This window comes from Lupinus angustifolius, chromosome LG03, assembly GCF_001865875.1.
Source record: "Lupinus angustifolius cultivar Tanjil chromosome LG03, LupAngTanjil_v1.0, whole genome shotgun sequence".
Taxonomy (NCBI): domain Eukaryota; kingdom Viridiplantae; phylum Streptophyta; class Magnoliopsida; order Fabales; family Fabaceae; genus Lupinus; species Lupinus angustifolius.
In genome coordinates, this window is record NC_032011.1 from 11,951,572 (window position 1) to 11,971,297 (window position 19,726).

Below are 19,726 nucleotides of genomic sequence, written 5' to 3' on the forward strand. Positions count from 1 at the left end.
TCTCTCAGTTTTGCATCCATCAAAATCTGAATCTGAATATCCTACAAAATCACATATACTTCTTTTTGGATACCATAATCCAACGTCAATTGTGCCTTTTAGATATTTCATGATTCTTTTGACAACAACTAAATGTGATTCTTTTGGTTTTGATTAATAATGTGCATACAAACAAACACTAAACATTATATCAGGTCTACTAGCAGTTAGATAAAGTAGGGAACTAATCATACCTCGATACTTTGATATGTCAATGCATTTTCCAACTTCATCTGTATCGATGTATGTATCAGAACCCATAGGAGTGACAATTGGCTTGCAGTCATCCATTTCAAATCTTTGCAGCAAGTCTCTACAATATTTGGATTGACTTACGAAAATATCATCCTCGAGTTGTTTGATTTGCAATCCGAGAAAATAATTTAACTTCCCCATCATGAACATTTCAAATTCCCCTTGCATCATTTTGCCAAAATCATTTCTATGATGCGCTTATCAGGGTAGAATGCCACATGCAATCCTTTGTCACATAGTTGACTTATGCTCAAAAAGTTGTGCTTGAGTCCCTCAACATACAATAGTTCTTCTATAGTTGTTGAAGTTGGCTTACTGATTCTACCAACTCCAAGTATTTTTCCTTTGTTGTTGTCATCATATGTAACATAACCTTTGTCCATTGGAGTAAGGACATATAACTTATCTTTGTCGCTCGTCATGTGTTTTGAGCAATCGTTGTTCAAGTACCTTAGATTGCAAATGATTCTCAAATTATCTTGCAAAACAAGTTAAGTAGTATTAGGTACCCAATTTTCTTTGTGTCCTATATGGTTAGCACCTTTCTCAATCCATCTATAGTGACCTAAGGACATACCATATTTTCTAATCATGCAAGTATTTGGTGTATGCCATTGGTTCTTACAATAAGTACATATGGGATGATGTTTATGTATCCTAGTTTTATTGTTACTACAATTAAATGCATGGATACTTTGTTTCTTAAAGTTTATTTTTGTTGAGACATTTTATTTCTTAGAAACTTGACTATTAGAATAGTCAAGACCTCTTTGGTTTGTAGAATGTCTTTGATCTTTAATTATTTTGTCTAGATTTTTGCTACACTTATTTAATTTATTAAGTTCAAGATTTAATGTTGAAACTTTATTTTCAAGAGTAATGCAGTTTTGACATGAAGAAGATGATGGTTTATTTCTGAATACTTCTAACTCAGTTTTTTATTTTAAAAACAATTTAGTGATTTTGACATATTCATCATGTAAGTCATTAAAGGCAAGTTGTAATTCAGAAGAAGAAAATAGTTTAGTTTCATTTATCTCTTCATCATCAGAATGATGAGATGCCATTAGTGAAAGATGTGCTTGTTCTTCATTTTCTAGTTTAGAGGCAGAACTGATATCATTGTCTTCCCAAGAAATGTAGGTTCTTCATCCAGTCCTCATTTCATTTTTCCCTTCGAAGAAATTCTTTTTCAGGTTTGGAAATTCTATCTTCATGTGACCAAGCTTACCACATTCAAAACATGTGAAGTTTTGGTTTGAAGTGGGGGCGTCACTAATCTTGGTGAATTTCTTCATTTGTCTGGTTTTAGCGCCTTTGTTCCTTTTAAGGAACTTGCTGAACTTCTTGACAAAAAGACTTATGTCTTCCATCTCTTCCTTTTCTGATTCATCTCCTGACGACTCATATCTATCTGCATTTGCTTTCAGAGAGCTATTTTTTCTTCTTTCCTTGCTCTTTATGTTGTTCAAGTTGGTTGAGGTCCAATTCGTGTTCCTGCAATATACCAAATAAAGCAGCCAAACACATTTTTGATAAACTTTTCTTTATAGAAATGACTCTTACTTTTGGTTGTCATGTTCTGGTGAGTGATCTCAGAACTTTTAAGTTCAAGTCACTATTTGATAATATTTTTCCAAGTGCAATAAGATGATTTGTAAGGTGAGTAAATCTCTTTTGGAGATCTAGTATTTTCTCTTCAGGCTTCACACAGAGCATTTCGTATTCCTGGGATAGAGTATTGAGTCTCGACCTTTTGACTTCCTCAGTTCCTTTGTGTGTGGTCTCTAGAATATCCCACATTTCTTTAGCAGATTTGCATTTTGATACTCTAAAGCATCAATGCCAAATGTTGAAGTGAGGATGTTCTTTGTCTTGAGATTGTATTGCACCTTCTTTTTGTCTTCATCATTCCATGAGGATTTTGTCCCTTACACCATTAACAACAGTGAACGGTTCATAAGGTCCTTCCTCAATCGCATTCCAAAATTTCCAGATCTTGAAATTCTATAAAGATTCTCATTCAGATTTTCCAGAAGTCATATCATTTTCCAATAAAATTTGGAGGGCGATTGATGTTGGAACCATTTCCAAGAAATGATCTTGAGGCCATCTTAGATACAAGATCAAATTTGAGAATAATTTACTCAAAAAAGTTTTGATAGCAATTGTAAGACTGAGATGTCAATTAAGAGGGAGTGAATTAGTTGTCTTAAATCTATGACAAAATTTTCTACAATTTGTAGAGTTAGTAACAGCGAAAAAGTTATGCAGAAAAATATCAAGTAAATTTAAGGAGTTAATGGATAAGAGAGTACTTAGAGAGTTTTATATTGGTTCACCTTCTTGTCCACCAAAGTTTACATCCAGTACTCTTGCAGCACAAAAGATTTCTTCACTAGATATTAAGAGTAGTAATTACAAATACTCACCCTGAGACTTCCTTGTACCTTACTCAATCTCTAATACCTATGTCACTCTTTGTGAAACAACCTTTCCAAGTGACTCTATCCCCTTACTTATCACACCCTTGTGATAGAAAATATTTAAGCAAATTGAATGAAGAAAACTTTAACAATAACAAAGATTGCCTTTACAAGATTTGAACACTATGATCTATTGCATTCAGTAACTCTTTATACACTTAGTTATAATTCTCAGAAGGTTTAAAAATATTTGAAACTACACTTAAAGCAACTTCAGAAAATTTAATCTGAAAGTTAAGAACAAGTTGCAGATAAAGTGTTTTAGAAAATTTAGATTATGTATGTGAGTTATGTATTGTGATTTATGAGTTTCAATGCCTTTAAATAGACTTTATAGTAAGCCATAACACTTCTATGAAAAGGTAGGAATTGATTGGAATGAAACCATTTCGTTTGGGGCGAAAGTTGTGCAGTTTGAATCTGAAAATTTGGTGTAATAACTCTTAGTAATCGATTACAACATCAACGTAATCGATTACTCAAACATTCTGTCCAACTGAGTAACTGATTATCACACTGTGTAATCGGTTACTCAAAGATTGTAATCGATTACTCAAGCATTATGTCCATCTGAGTAATTGATTACCATAGTGTGTAATCGGTTACTCAAATATACTATAACCTTGTAATCGGTTACTCAAAAGGAGTAATTGATTACCCTATTCAGTTTTTGTTGGGTAACTCATTTCTCACTCATGTAACGTGTTACTTACTTTCGGTAACCTGTTACTTAGATCCAGTAACATGTTACATAATATTTTGAAAATTGTTTTCATTTATACCTGTAGGTTCCAATTTTTTTTTTAAACTTTTTGAGCATTACTACTAATTGTATATTATAGAGTATAATGATAGAAGTACTATAGACTTAGACTCTACATTCCTTGAAGCTTTATCTTCATTGTCTTCATAAGCATTCATCATTTTCTTCTTTATGTGATGTTGGTGTCTTCATCAAAACCGTGTCAAGGCCAGGAGCAAAATGTTCTTCACAACAATAACATAAAAATGAAAAAAGGCTTAATCTTGCACATGTTTCTAAAAAATAGTATTTAATGTGTACCTATTGTTTTAATTAAATTTCAAAATAATTTTAAAAAAATGTTTATTTATTAGTTTTAGTAATAATTTTATAATTTAGTGTTAAAATTAATATGGTAATGATATTATAATCTATACAAATAATACCACTTTTCTTTCTCTTCTCTTTTTCTTATGTCAAACAACTATTAAAATTTACTCATTTTCTCATCACTTTATCTCTTTTTTCTTATCTTCTTTCCTTCTATTTCCTTCCCTTAACTAAAGAGAGCATAAAACTCTTTCTCTCCATATGGAGGAGAAATGAGATGACAAAACCAACTTCTTTAACCACATTCTATATTTATTTTTATTTATCTACACACATTTTTTCATAATTATTTTTCTTTTATATTTTCTTACTTCATAAATATTATTTAAAATTACATTAACATAATTTTTACAACAAATTTAAAAGCTATAATTCTTAAAAAATTTATTTAGTAATAATATATTCTTTTTATATTCTTTTAATATATATATATTTTTGTCATTTAAAAATTTGTATGTACATTTTCTCTTCTCTTTCTTTCTCTTTTTCTCATAGCAAATAATATGTAAATCTACTTTATTTCTCATAATTTTCTTTCTCACCTCTCTATTTCTCCCTTCTCTATCTTCTCCCACTTTATTAGTGAGTCTATGTTATCAAATAAAGAAAAATAGTTTAGACAATTTAATTATATAATAATATTAATTGAATACCTAAACTATTAAAAATTCTCTTTACAACAAATAAATATATATTATTTTAATTGCTTATCAGTTTTTTTTATAAAACTCATCAAAAAGTTAAAGCATAATTAAAATTGTCATAATTTAGTTAATTGTTAATTATTTTCCATAATAGCTAAAGATAGTTAGAATAAAATCGGCTTGATCCTTCGGAACTTGTTCAAACAAGAAAAACCAGTGGCGCCGGATCTTATTATCCCAGTCCTGCTTAGTCCAAACCCACCTTTACACACTTTGCTTACCGTCAACGCGAGTAATCCATTTTCCATTCCTAAGTCACACTTATCGAAAAGAATAGTCACACACAATTTATTATCTCCATCGCCATCACAGATTCACATTTCACAAACCCCAATTCTCTTTCACATCACCATGAATCCCAACCCAGGAACCTTCCCGATTGTCTCTTACGTCATGTCTCGGCTTCCTTCCTTAACAGGCAAAACCACCTCCACCGCATCGGAGTCAAACCAAGTCGATGTCGAACAACCACTCGCTCCACCATCCTCCGATCACCCTGAAATCGTGGGCCAAATGCCCAACCTTACCGACCCGGAACTCCTAGCCTCCATGAGCCGGGCATTAGGTGAAGTCTCCCAGACCCGAGTAGTCCTTGACCTTCTCGGCCCGCGGCCCACCCACGAAGACGTGGATGACTCCCGAGCCAAGATCGCGGAAATCGAAGCCCAGCTGTCAAGACAGCTGGAAGAGATCGTCCTGCTGCCTCGACCTGCTGAGATCGACATTCACGCATGGCGGGCCCACCAGGCCGAGAAGGAGAAGGAGTGCAGGGAATTGGCTGAGAAAGATAAGCATATTTACAAGGCGGTTGTGCAGCTGGATGGGATGCATGATGGTTATGAGAAGCTTCTTAGGGATGCGGAGAAGCGGTTGGTGAAGATTTACGAGTCTGCTGAGGATGTGGAAGATGGTGGAGGTGATGGCGGAGACGGCGGCGATGAGGTGGATGAAGAGGTTGTGGGGATACTTAATGAGGCATATGGGAAAGGAATCGAAAGAGTGAATCTTTCAGGCCGAGGATTGAGGTTTCTGCCGGAGGCGTTTGGCCGGATTCCTGGCTTGGTGGTGCTTGATATCTCCAGCAATGTGCTTTCGGTATGTATATTTAATTTTGTTAGTTTACGTTTACTGTTTGAAACAGCTGAACAAGTAGTGTAATGTCATTTATCAATAATGTGATTATAGAACTTACTTGAGTTGAGTATGATTGTAATTTGTCACTAGATCTGGACCTTACAAGAGATCAGTCACATTTAATAGAGCTAGAAATTTAATTTGAGGCGACTAGACTAAGTTATTTGTCACAAGTAACCACAAGTAACCAGTCACGTATTGCGATTGTGGTGTAATATTTTGTGATATTTAATTATTTTTTAATACTTGGATGCAGTCCAATGCAGCTCAATTGTGGTCTGATGTGACCCAAATCTGATCCGATGTGGTCGCATTTTTGTGATTCATTGTTACACTACAATTGCAATTAGGGAGTGATGTGATTGCGGTAGTTACTCCAATATTGCGGCCGCATCACCTGATCACGACAAGTAACGCATAAACTAGTTGGAAGCTTATGTTCCTACCTATGGTTGATACAAATACGAATAGGATACGATAGTTTGAGATACATATATGAAATATGTGCATACAATTAATAAAACAAGATAATCATATAATTATTGTTTTGAAATTCCAAATAAAGAACATAATTCTTAGATTTTACTAAATACAAAATGAAAATCATATTTTCATAAGAACTCATTGCTTATTCCCCACAAATAGGAATAGTATCCATCTTGTTCAATACTTGATCATCATTATGCATATATAGTTCTTTTTCTTTCTTTATGCAATACACATGCTTTGTCTTTTTTCTCTCTATAATTCCACTTGGTAGATTGAATGTTATATTTCTCTCTTATCCTTAATTGATTATGTTTTATGTTTTTTGTATTTTCTCTCTTTCTTAAAATGCTTATAGTAGTTTAGGTGTCTAGGGATGTATCAAAAAAACATTTTAGAATATCAGATAGTATCACTAAAGTATCAGATTATAATTTTATTAATATTTTAAAAATTATTTCGATACTCCATGTATACATACAGATGAAATATCAGAAAGTATCAATATCACATGTAAACACATGAAAGATATTGAAGTATATGTGCTTCATAGTCCCTACTCCCTACCCACAGGTACAGATGTATGAGACCGGCCACCACTAGCCCAGAAGTTCAACGAGTCGTCCAATATGCAAAAATCATAACCCAAAAGTTTCAAGATAGACCCAATATTCAGACCGGTTCATTAAGACCCGATAAGGTCCAATTTCCGACTACTAGGCAATGAGGTCCAAAAAACCAACCATAATATAAAATATTGAGCCAGCAGCTGAATGTCCATTAGCCATCACAAATAAGTTATTCAAGGAAAGTAAATGACCAAAGTACAACCTATAACTTATGACATAAGTCTCGAAGTGTTAGGGGTATTATTGTAAAGATAGAAAAGTCATTGTGATTAGTTAGTTGGTTAGGAAATTGGAGGGAAAGTTAGTTGTGTTGGTTGGTTGTATAAGTACTTGTAGAGCAAGTTAGTGATTCATTCCTTGATATTTTCTACAAAACACAATCTTCTTTTAATTCTTAATTCAATCAATAAGATAGTTCAAATTCTTCTTCTTCCTAAGAATTTCTACTTCTTGTTCCTAGAATTGCCGAATTCGTGATAGAATTTCCCAATTCACCTACTTTCATAACATTTGGTATCTAGAGCAAATTTTTTTCTGGGAGGAATCATGACAGAAGCTACTCGTATGCAAGCAGCAGCACGGGAGATGGAGAAAAGGCTTGAAAATCGCATCTCTGAAAGGTTGGAGTTGAAGTTGGTGGAGTTGGCTGGTTCTTTACAAAGAACATTAGGAGAATCTTTAAAGAACTCGGTTGAAGAATTGTTATAGAAATATGGGGAGCAGGAAAGTTCAACATGGAGATTAAAGCACTACCAATCAGATCGAGGAAATAGGCAAGAGAAATCTTTTCCTTATTCTTGCACACTAGGTTATCAAAAATCGATTTTCCTAGATTCAGTGGGGACAATGTAAAAGAATGGCTTTACCAATGTGAGACATACTTTATGATACTCCTGCAGAATTTAAAGTCAAGTTAGCTATTATGCATTTTGAAGGGAAGACATTGAAATGACATCAAGCATATGTTTAAGTCATTGTGGAATTCATTGCCTGGTTGGGGTATTATGCAAAAGTAATCATGAAAAGATTTGGTGAGGTCTGTGAAGATCCCATGACTGAGTTAATACAGTTGAGGCAGAAGGGGTCAATTAGTGAGTATCATGAAGAGTTTGATGTAATAATTACTCGATTAGACCTTCCAGCAGAATACACTTTGAGTTGTTTCTTAGGTGAGTTGAAGAATGAGGTGCAAATGATGGTGAGGACGTTTCAACCACAATAAGTGAGAAAGGTTTTCGCATTGACTAAGCTATATGAATCTTCCCATAGTAGTACTGTTAAAGTAAGATTGACATTGAAGGCCAAAACAGCACTGACACAAAAGCCATTGATAGCACTTAAACCAAGTACAACTATAGAACTTGCGTAATCAAAACCAAAAACAAGGTTTACAAGGAATTTATCTCCAGCTTTCATGAATGAGATGAGGGCTAAGGGGTTATGCTACTTTTATGATGAACCTTATTCACCTGAGCATGGGTTATCACATGATAAATTGCAAATCCACCTATTGAAAGTTGAGGACGTAGATGATGAAGGTCAGGGCTTGATCAGTGCCAGTGAGGAGGTGAGGGATCAATTTGATGAGCCTCAAATTTATGCCAATGCCTTGACTGGAGTACCAAATTTCAGAACTATGAGAGTCACGGGGAGATATCATAAGAAGCCATTACATATACTGATTGACAGTGGTAAATACTCACAATTTCTTGGATATCAACATGCCCAAACAGATGGGATGCAAGATTGATGACTTACAACCCTTAATGGTCACAGTGGCAGATGGAACAAAGGTGTAGATTTCTCATGTTTTGAGGCACTTTGGTTGGCTCATACAAAACACTAGTACACTACATTCACCTCTGATGTTATGTTGATTCCACTAGGGTGTTGTGATGTGGTTTTAAGGGTCGAATGGTTGGTTACATTGGGGGATATCACATGGAATTTTGACAAAGTGTCTATGGATTTTTCTGTGCAAGGTAGAAGACATGTCCTAAGGGTTTCTTCTTAGTTGGGGTGTAAAACTGTAAAACATGAGTAAGTGGAGAAGGTCTTGAACAAGGGTGTGCAATTGTCTATGATCCAAGTTTGTGTTGAAGAGGGGTATGTACTTCACTCTTTGACTACTCATGCTGGACAATAAGAGATTCATGGGTCAATTGATGATCTTCTCAAGGAGTATGCAGATTTATTCATCATACCTACTCAGATTTATTCATCATACCATCCCATCTGTTTGGCCATGTTGATATCCAAAACATTGTGAGTACTTATCAGTGTCAATCAGTATATGTAATGGCTTCTTGTGATATCTCTCCGTGACTCTCATAGTTCTGAAATTTGGTACTCCAATCAAGGCATTGACAGAAATTTGAGGCTCATCAAATTGATCCCTCACCTCCTCACTAGCACTGATCAAGCCCTGGCCTTCACCATCTACATCCTCAACTTCCAATAAGTGGATTTGCAATTTCTTATGTGATAACTCATGCTCAGGTGAATAAGGTTCATCACAAAAGTAGCATAACCCCTTAGCCCTCCTCTCATTCATGAAAGCTGGAGATAAATTCCTTAGAAAACTTATTTTTGGTTTTGATTGCTCTGGTTCTGTAGTTGTACTTGGTTTAAGTGCTATCAATGACTTTTGTGTCACTGCTGGTTTGGCCTTCAATGTCAACCCTACATGAGCAGTACTATTATGGGAAGACTCATATATTCTGTTGGAAGGTCTAATCGAGTAATTTTTACATCAAACTCCTCATGATACTCACTAATTGACCCCTTCTGCCTCAACTGTGTTAACTCAGTCATGGGATCGCAGACCTCACCAAATCTTTCCATAATTACCTTTGCATAATCCCCCAACCAGGCAATGAATTCCACAATGACTTAACATATACGTGATGCCATTTCAATGCGTTCCCTTCAAAATGCATAATAGCTGACTTGACTTGACTTTAAATTCTTCAGGAGTATCATCAATCATAAAGTATGTCTCACATTGGTAAAGCCATTCTTTTACATTATCCTATTGAATCTAGGAAAATCGATTTTTGATAACCTAGTGTGGCAAGAATAAGGAAAAGATTTCTCTTGCCTATTTCCCCGATCTGATTGGTAGTGCTTTGATCTCCATGTTGAACTCTCCTCCTCCCCATGCTTCTATAACAATTCTTTAATAGAGTTCTTTAAAGATTCTCCTAATGTTCTTTGTAAAGAACCAGCCAACTCCACCAACTTCAACTCCAACCTTTCAGAGATGCGATTTTCAAGCCTTTCCTACATCTCTTGTGCTGCTGCTTGCATACGAGTAGCTTCTGTCATGATTACTCCTAGGAAAATTTTTGCTCTAGATACCAATTGTTATGAAAGTAGGTGAATTGAGGAATTCTATCACGAATTTGGCAATTTCAAGAACAAGAAGTAGAAATTCTTAGGAAGAAGAAGAATTTGAACTATCTTATTGATTGAATCAATAATTACAAAAGAAGAAGATTGTGTTTTGTAGAAAATATCAATGAATGAATCAGTAACTTGCTCTACAAGTTACTTAGACAACCAACCAACACAACTAACTTTTCCTCCAATTTCCTAACTAATCACAATGACCCTTCTATCCTTACAATAATATTGCCCATACAATAATACCCCTAACATTGCCCCCAACTTATAAACATTCTTGTCCTCAAGAATAGAAAGGAGGAAATTGTTTACATAGATCAAAGTAAAACTCCCATGTAGCATCTTCAGGTAGATGATGTTTCCATTGGACCAAGACCTTGGTGACTGCCCTACCTCTTCTCTTCACTGTGGCCCTATCCAAAATGGCTTCAGGCTCTCTATCTTTTGTGCCTTATGCTACGCTTCTAGAGATAAATGCAACAACAGTTGCTTGGCCAATATGCTTCTTTAATTGAGAGACATGGAATACATTATGCACTCTCGAATTAACTGGTAGTTGCAACTTGTAGGCTACAACTCCTACCTTGCTTAACACTTCAAAGGGTCCAAAAAACTTCGGAGATAGTTTTTCATTTCCCCTTGCAGCCACTGAAATCTTCCTGTAGGATTGAAGCTTAACATAGACCTTGTCTCCCACCTGGAATTCCCTATCACCTCTATGCTTATCAGCTACTTGTTTCATTCTGTTCTGTGCTCTCATGAGATGGAATTTGAGAGCTTTGAGCATCTCCTCTCTTTTGATTAAACTTCTGTCAACCAACTGTACCTTAGACTCCCCTAGCAAGTAAGGAAGGTAAATTGCTGGGGGTTGTCCATAAACTACCTCATAAGGAGTGGCTTGAATTGAAGTATGGAAGGTGGTATTGTACCACCACTCAGCCAAAGGTAACCATTTAGACCACTGTTGTGGAGAATCTATACACATGCACCTTAAGTAGGTTTTCAGGCATCTATTCACTACCCCAGTTTGTCCATCTGTTTGAGGATGGTAAGTTGTAGATAGGTTGAGTTGAACTCCTTGGAATGCCATCAATTCTTGCCAAAATTAGCTAATACAAATGGGTCCCTATCACTTGCATTGGCTAAGCTATATGAGTCTCCCCATAGTAGTACTTAGTAGTACTTAGTAGTACTGCTCAAGTAGGGTTGACATTGAAGGCCAAACCAATAGTGACACAAAAGCCATTGATAGCACTTAAACCAAGTACAGCTACAGAACCAGAGCAATCAAAACCAAAAATAAGGTTTACAAGAAATTTATCTCCAGCTTTCATCAATGAGAGGAGGGCTAAAGGGGTTATGCTACTTTTGTGATGAACCTTATTCACCTGAGCATGAGTTATCACATAAGAAATTGCAAATCCACCTATTGGAAGTTGAGGATGTAGATGATGAAAGTCAGGACTTGATTAGTGCCAGTGAGGAGGTGAGGGATCAATTTGATGAGCCTCAAATTCTGTCAAAGGCTACTTCAAAGCCCCAATTCACCTACTTTCATAACACGAAGCTTATAAGCTCATAGGCTACTTCAAAGCTCCTAACTTATTCAAATAAACCATTTACCTAACATGTATAAATAGCTTATTTTTTGGGTCAAATAGGATAGTTGACTAGCTTATAAGTTAGTTGATAGTGCTACCAAAAACACTAGAAATCAGACATATATAACATGATCAAATTTACTGGTCTTTTAAAGAAGTACATTACACAGGCAAACTTCACCAGTACAATTGGTCACCAACTTTTCTGTCCACTTATATTTTAATTCTTACTTTACTTATGTAAGAGATCCAAGAGAAAGGGAGATGTGAAATTAGTAGTTCCCTTGTTTAATTTTATGCGCCACTGAGAAGTTCAGTTTATCTATTATGGAATGATTTGAATTTTGATTGTATCACTTGGGTTTGTTTGTGTTTACAAGCACAGTAGAGGAAGGGAAAGCATGTAATATAAACTAGCATGTTTCAATCTATAGTTTAAATTTGGGTTAGGGTTGTGCAAACTGTAATTTAATTAAATATATTTACTACAGAATGGATGGATATTTTGAGTCCTTTTCGGGTATATAGTTTTTATAAGAGTTGTTAACAACTGCATGTTTGCTTCTTTGGTAAATATTTGTACGTGCAAATTAGCATCTGTTTGTTATTTTGGAGGTTTCTTACTTTCTTTGTTGACAGCTTCAATGTATCTATCCTGAATTATGGACATGAAGTCCGGATGGGAGTAAACTTAAATCACTGAAGCTGCAAATGGTAGCGATTCTTAAGGGTGAAGTCACGCTGTGAACCCTTGTTCTTGGGTTTAGAAACTTCTACTAACTCATATGTTGGATATGAACCTTTACGCTTAGCTACATTGCGAAAAAAATTTATTTAGTATTGGTTCATATTCTGTAGTAGTAACTAGACATGGAGATCATTACAACACCCTTTCCGACAAACCTTTGTGCATAATGTAAACGATCAAGAAAATGTAACAACTGTTTAAAAATTTATGTTGCCTTCTTGATGCGGCATTGATACATCTAAAGATCATATTTAAAGTACGGACTTAGTTAGTTTATATAGTTTTTCTTGTGGGACTAAGATTTGGTTGTTGTTAAATATAGACGTTTGTGTAATTTCACAACATACTAATTTATTCATTTCAACACAGGCAATCCCTGACTCAATAGCTGGACTCGAAAACCTTGAGGAGCTAAATATCTCTTCAAATCTTTTGGAATCACTGCCAGATTCAATTGGGTTGTTACAAAAGTTGAAATTCCTTTATGTCTCTGGAAACAAGCTGAGTGCCCTTCCTGATTCCATCTGTCAGTGCAGGTATGTGGGAATTCATAGGAGCAATATTTTTTTTTACTAAAGTCATTTTCATCATATAAAATAATTGTTGTACCTTATGGTTTGGGGTTCATATTATTTTTAGAGGAAAGCCTCATATGAGGATTTTGATTACCCATACTTTTAAACTAGTAAAAATAGTACCAGTGCACTTTTTTTATATTGTTGTCATTTTCGCGACAAAGTATGTACTGTGCCTTGTGGTTTGGCATGTTTATGAAATTTTTTATGTTCTGTTTATGTATTATCATCACCTTTTTTTTTGAAAGCACTGTTGACATTAGAAAAACATATTGAAGTTGTTTCAGAATTTCTTCAGACTTTAGATGCCTAAATATTCATTAATCAAACCTGATATATATTAATGATCAGGTCATTGGTGGTGCTGGATGCAAGCTTTAACAATTTGTCATATTTGCCAACAAACATTGGATATGAATTACCAAACTTAGAAAAGCTCATGATTCAATTGAACAAGATTCGATCTCTTCCCTCATCTGTTTGTGAGATTAAATCATTGCGCCATCTGGATGCTAACTGTAATGAGCTACATGGGCTTCCTATTGCAATTGGGAGACTGACTAATCTTGAATATCTCAACCTCGGCAGTAACTTCAGCGACCTTAAAGAACTACCAGATACATTTGGTGATTTGATCAACCTTAGGGAATTGGATCTCAGCAATAATCAGATTCATGCACTTCCTGATGCATTTGGTCGCCTCGATAATTTGACCAAGCTAAACTTGGAGCACAATCCTCTTGAATTGCCACCACCGGAGATTGTAAGTCAAGGGGTCATAACCATTAAGAATTTTATGGCTAAGAGGTGGATTGATATATTGATGGAGGAAGAAAAGAAAAACAGTCAAGAAATGCAGGAACAAGGACAAAGTAGCTGGCTAACAAAAAGTACCTCCTGGTTGAAGAATGTACCTGGAAATGTAGTTGGGTATCTCGGTTCGCCTGCGTCTTCAACACCCAAATCTCAAACCGATGCTTTTCTTGATACGCAGTTATGAGTTGATGATCCAACACATAATGAGGACACTCAGACATGAATGTCAGATGAAGATTATAGACACTTTCTGCTGCGAAGCAACTGTTTCATGCTAGACTGGGCACATGTATGAGCATTTAAAATAAGTTCTGTTTTACAAGTGTGTTTCTGATTCCCAGCTTATTTGATAGATATAGTTATTGACGGAGTCAATAAACCTATAGAGTTGTTTGATGAACAAAAATAAAGATGAACTATAGCTTTTCAAAAGTGAGATTATATCTTTAGCTTTTGCAGCTTTCAAAAGAAAAAGAACTATAAAAACTTCCAGTAATTTTTGCCTCCTTTTTAGCCTGTTTTGACCTACTTGCCTCGCTTCACATAGATGTGAATTGCACAATGGAGAATCCCATAGTAAATTGTAGTTCCATGGTATTGTTGATATCTTTCCAATGAAAAGTACATATTGTCTAGAAGAAAAAACATTATGGCTTACAAGTTACAACAGAACATGTAAATTAGCCATGATTTTACTTAAAAATCCTATGACAATGAAATTCAAGAATTGAACTTTTGTTAGCCTTGGATTAAATTGGAGGGTGATGCATTTAAATGATTTAATTTAGACTTCTCTTGTATTTATGAAAATAATGCAAACTTTATCACTGTGAATATTTATTGTAGTGATTGGACGAAACATGAAGTCTAAGACTTAAACGTCATGGATTATATTGGAACAAATGGAGATAATCATAATGTATTTAATAATGTTTATGTGATGTCAAAATGAAGATAGATATCTATAAACTAATTTTGAGAATTAAATTGAGACCTTGTTAGTCATGTTTAGATATTAATATGAATTGTTTTATAGGTTTATGGTTGAATTGAAGTTTAATTACTTTGAAGTCTACGATGATATTTTCTTCTCTCAAGGGTAAATAATTTAGTTAAATGCGTTGATGCATCTTAAACCATGGTTGCCCAATGTGGACAATAATTAATCAAATAAAGGGTATAATAAATATAAGAGAATTTGTTAATGAAGTTCGACCAATTGTGTCTATATCTGTGGGAGCGTTGAACGATTACCAATTTATTATTATATAATAAGGATTACAATTTCTAGCACACTCATGGGTCTTGGGCCTATGAGGTGTTTGTAATTGATGTTTAGAATTGGTTGAAGTTATAACAATGAACTTGAGTCTAATATATAACATTGGTGTTTCTCCTGCATCTCAACACAGGCAATGTGAGACTTTATACAATAATATATTTCAAACATCCTCATCAATATTTACCTTGATTGAAATAGATGAGTAAGTATTATGGAAGTCTTTCGGTATTATAGAATCTTTACACCAAATTTTACTAACAATTGTTGTTTTTAATACTTAGTTCATCTGAATCATGGAGCTTCCTTGGAAAGCCTCAACTACTAGCACCATTGCCTACTCCAACAATCACAATTCAAAAGAACTATCATACTTAACCATAAGGAGTATACCCACAACATACCTTGTGTCAATGACGAGTTGACGATGAATGCTCGTGTTACACTCTTGCATCCAAGCTAATGTCTATATTACACCTTTGCATCCAAGCCAATGTTTGTGTCACACCATGCATATCTACCAATGTATTTGTTACACCCTGTATCCAAGTCAATGGTCGTGTTAACCCATCATTAGAGTGAGCTAGTATCTATGAGCTTTTGCGCTTCGTACTGGAGTGGAGCTTCAAGCTGAACCAATCCTTATCGAGTTGAGCTCCAGTTCGACTCAATTCGGCTAGTTTTCAGCTCTACATATAACCTTCATCAACATTAATGAGAAGTTCAACAAGACTTTCTCCACTAATGTCCTCAGAACCCCAACGGTCCATGTTAAACATGGCAAATTCTAATGGTATGCATAAATGTGCAGGTTGATGAATGATGATGCAAAGAGGTTGATGATGAACAAAGTTGCAGAGGCCAAATCATTCATGCATTATGTTCCAGCAACATTGGCTATTGTGTAGTGTATTCTAGTGGCATTAGTCAAGCTGATGCATCAAAATGTAGAAGCCTCGGTCAGATTGGTGCACCCATTGCACCAATTTCCATTGCCAGCCTCGGTCAGATGGCCAAGCATAACGCACCAATCTCCATCACCATTCTCGGTCAGATTGCTCAGCCTATCACACAGGTTCCATCATATGTCTCAGTCAGATGGCCAAACATGGCACATCAGATTTCTTCGTCTATCTCGGTCAATTGGTCATCCATGGCGCACCAGATTGTCCTAGTTATCTCAGTCAACACTCAAGCCATGGCGCACCAGAATGTCCCAGTTATCTTGATGGTTACATTTTGATACTACTAATTTCTCTTGTATTTTTTATATGGTTAGTAGTTAGTTGAGAATTATTTAGGATTGATTTTTTGTTTTTCCTTTTGCTATATATAGCTTCTTTTTTTCTTTTGTAAGGATCATCCTCTTCATTTTCAATGAATAATATCTTTCTCTTTTAGTTTATCATCTTTTCTTTCAATTTCGTGACTTCAAGCTTTGCAATCATAGAGGAACCATTTCTGCTTTTGCATTACTTCACCATGGTTTTCTTCAGAGTATTAGAGTATCAATTGATGCTCTACTGTACTTTTACTTTTCTTCCTTTTTTCTGCTTTTGCATTACTTCACCATTGTTTTCTTCATACTCATCATACTCATCACAATAGACAACGTCGTTGCCATTATTATTCCTGTCAATGATCCATCTAGCCCATACTACATGCACCCCAATGAAATCCCAAGAGCAACTTTAGCTTATCCACCTCTTATAGGAATCAATTATCATTATTGGTCCAAAAGAATGCTGATGGCTTTGACCAAGAACAAAATTCAATTCATAGACGACTCTGCCAAAACCAGAGAAGACAGGTCTTTCATTTCGTGCATGGGATAGGTGCAACACTTTAGTTATTTCATGGATTAGTCATTCCATACATCAGTCAATCTTGCAAAGTGTCCTCTGGACGAAAACTTCCCTAGAGGTTTGGTAAGATTTAAATGAAAGATATTATCAAGGGTATGTATTAATAATATGTGATCTTCAAGAAGAAACATATGGAGCAAAGCAAGGAAATCAATGTATAAGTGTCTATTTTACACAGTTAAAAGGGTTGTAGGAAGAATTGGACAAATTTAGACTAGTACCTGGATGTCCCTGCCCAAATCAATGTAATTCATATTTCATTAAGATTATCAGATCTTGAAGAGAGAATGATCATGTTATCAGATTCCCCAAGGGGCTCAATGAGCAATATTTAGCTGTGAGATCACAGATTATACTAATGGATCCTCTACCTTCTTTGAATAAGGCTTTTTCTCTTCTCCTCCAGCTGGAAAAACAGATAATGGGCATTACTAGAATCTTAGATGAAGCCAAGATTATTGCTAATACATCTATAGATACATCAAGCAGGACAAGGTTCAAAGGAAGAGGTTTTGGTGAACCTGCTAGTTCTAGGATTGGAAGAGGATATAATGCTAATAGTGGGAGAGAAAAATGAGTCTTCAATTCCAAAATGTGTTCCTTATGCAGCAAAGTTGGACTCACTATAAACACTTGTTACAAGAAACATGGGTTTCCTCCCCATTACAAGAGGAACAATTCAATGAACAACTTTACTAGCACCAATGAAGAAGAGGATCCAATGAACAAAGATAATTTTGGATGCTTCACTACAGATCAACATAAGGCCATATTGGAAATGATCAAAGAGCCTGTCAATCACCATGATGACAATCACCAAATTAATCCTAACTAATTCTCAACTAACTACTAACTACAGAAAAAATACAAGAGAAATTAGTAGTATCAAAATGTATAAATGATTGTTTGAGTCTTAAACAACTAAAAACTAAACTTGGTTTGGTCATGTGAGTCAATGTGCCTAGTTGGCTGACTGAAGAGACAAGGCCAAGTAGTGCAAGTAAGGGCTTGATGTGCCATAGCTAAAATTATGACCGAGGCAGGTGCGAGAGTTTGGTGCGCCACGACCTAAGTGCTGACCGAGATAATTGGGACAGTATGGTATACCATAGCCTTAGTGCTGACCAAGATAACTGGGACAATCTGGTGCGCCATGGTTGACCAAATGACCGAGACATACGAAGAAATCTGATGTGCCATACTTGACCATTTGATCGAGACATGTGATGGAATCTAGTGAGCAATCTGACCGAGATTGGTGATGGAGATTGGTGTGATATGCTTCGCCATCTGATCGAGGTTGGCGATGGAACTTGATGCAATATGTTGGAATTCCTTATGATTGGTGAAATACCAATCCTATGATCTTAAATCTCATGATTCTCACACATATATATGAAACAAAGGATGCAGTGTCATACCTGAATCCATGTTCCTGAATGTGCTCCTATGGTCTACATTTCTGAAAGAGGTTTTGTGGTATGATGGTCTTCCTCAACCAAATCCTTGATTCCTCTTGGGACTTGCATTTTCACTCTCATGGGGAGAGGAGAAAACTGAATTTGATTTGGTGTGTTGGGGGACCATAACCTTCCTTATGCGTTAACTTATAGGGTTCCCATTATCCCCTATGGGTTAACCTGATGGATATCCACCCATTAAGCCCATATTTGTTATCAACTTTTAGAAATCTAAGGGGTGCCAGTAATTAGATCACTTATAATGTAACCCCAGAAATAAATAGCTGATATCATTATATCAAATATATGATGCCCACCTTAATTAGAAATTATAAATTTCTAACAATCTCCCACTTGGGCTTCATATCTTCCTGAAACAATTATATCACAGGTTCTTTAGGCGCGCATCTGTATGCTATTTACGTTTAGACTTCTTCTTAATACAATCTGGTCCATCTGATATATCAACTATGGAACCACCGCAACTTTCATCACATTTAGGTGTGACTCGACCACGATGATCACCATATTAATATACTCAATGACATAGATCAAATATGGATGAGTGACAAGGAAATTTCATGCAATGTAATCTCAAACATGTATATTTCCAATTGGTCCTTCTTTATTCTTTAATGAGATCAATCCAAAGTCTTAAATTGTGACACAATTGTTACAATGCATAATTTCAAAATGAAAAAAATAAACCATCAACTTTATTATGCATAAAAACTGTATATAATATCCAAAGCAAAAGATAAAACATGTTGACTCCCACTGAACTAAGGTACCCTAAGGAAAAACACTCATATGAGCAACATGTTCATGAAAGACTTTAGGTACCAAACCCTTAGTCATTGGATCAGCTAGCATAAAATTTGTCCCTATATGCTCTATGGAAACTTGTCCATTTTGAACACTTTCTTTAACAACAAGAAACTTTATGTCAATGAATTTTGACTTTGTACAACTCCTATTGGTCTTGGAGTAAAGAACCGCGGACTTGTTGTCACAATAAATCCTCAATAGTCTTTCAATACCATCGACCACATGTAAGCCAGTGACAAAATTCCGCAACCATATGCCATGGTCTGATGTTTCAAAACAAGCCA

At 35.5% G+C, this 19,726-nt stretch overlaps 1 protein-coding gene across 1 annotated transcript; it reads left to right on the forward strand.

Annotated features, from left to right (window-relative positions):
- On the forward strand, positions 4,758 to 14,509 carry LOC109343387 (plant intracellular Ras-group-related LRR protein 9-like). The gene is made up of 3 exons (XM_019581632.1): positions 4,758 to 5,711; positions 12,989 to 13,155; positions 13,546 to 14,509. Exons 1-3 carry the CDS (start codon positions 4,968 to 4,970, stop codon positions 14,192 to 14,194), a joined length of 1,560 nt encoding a protein of 519 aa, XP_019437177.1. The 5' UTR covers positions 4,758 to 4,967; the 3' UTR covers positions 14,195 to 14,509.

Coding starts and splice junctions, on each gene's coding strand:
- LOC109343387 (XM_019581632.1), top strand. CDS start 4,968: ATGAATCCCAACCCAGGAACCTTCCCGATTGTCTCTTACGTCATGTCT. Junction 5,712..12,988: donor TCTCCAGCAATGTGCTTTCG/GTATGTATATTT, acceptor ATTTCAACACAG/GCAATCCCTGACTCAATAGC. Junction 13,156..13,545: donor GATTCCATCTGTCAGTGCAG/GTATGTGGGAAT, acceptor ATTAATGATCAG/GTCATTGGTGGTGCTGGATG.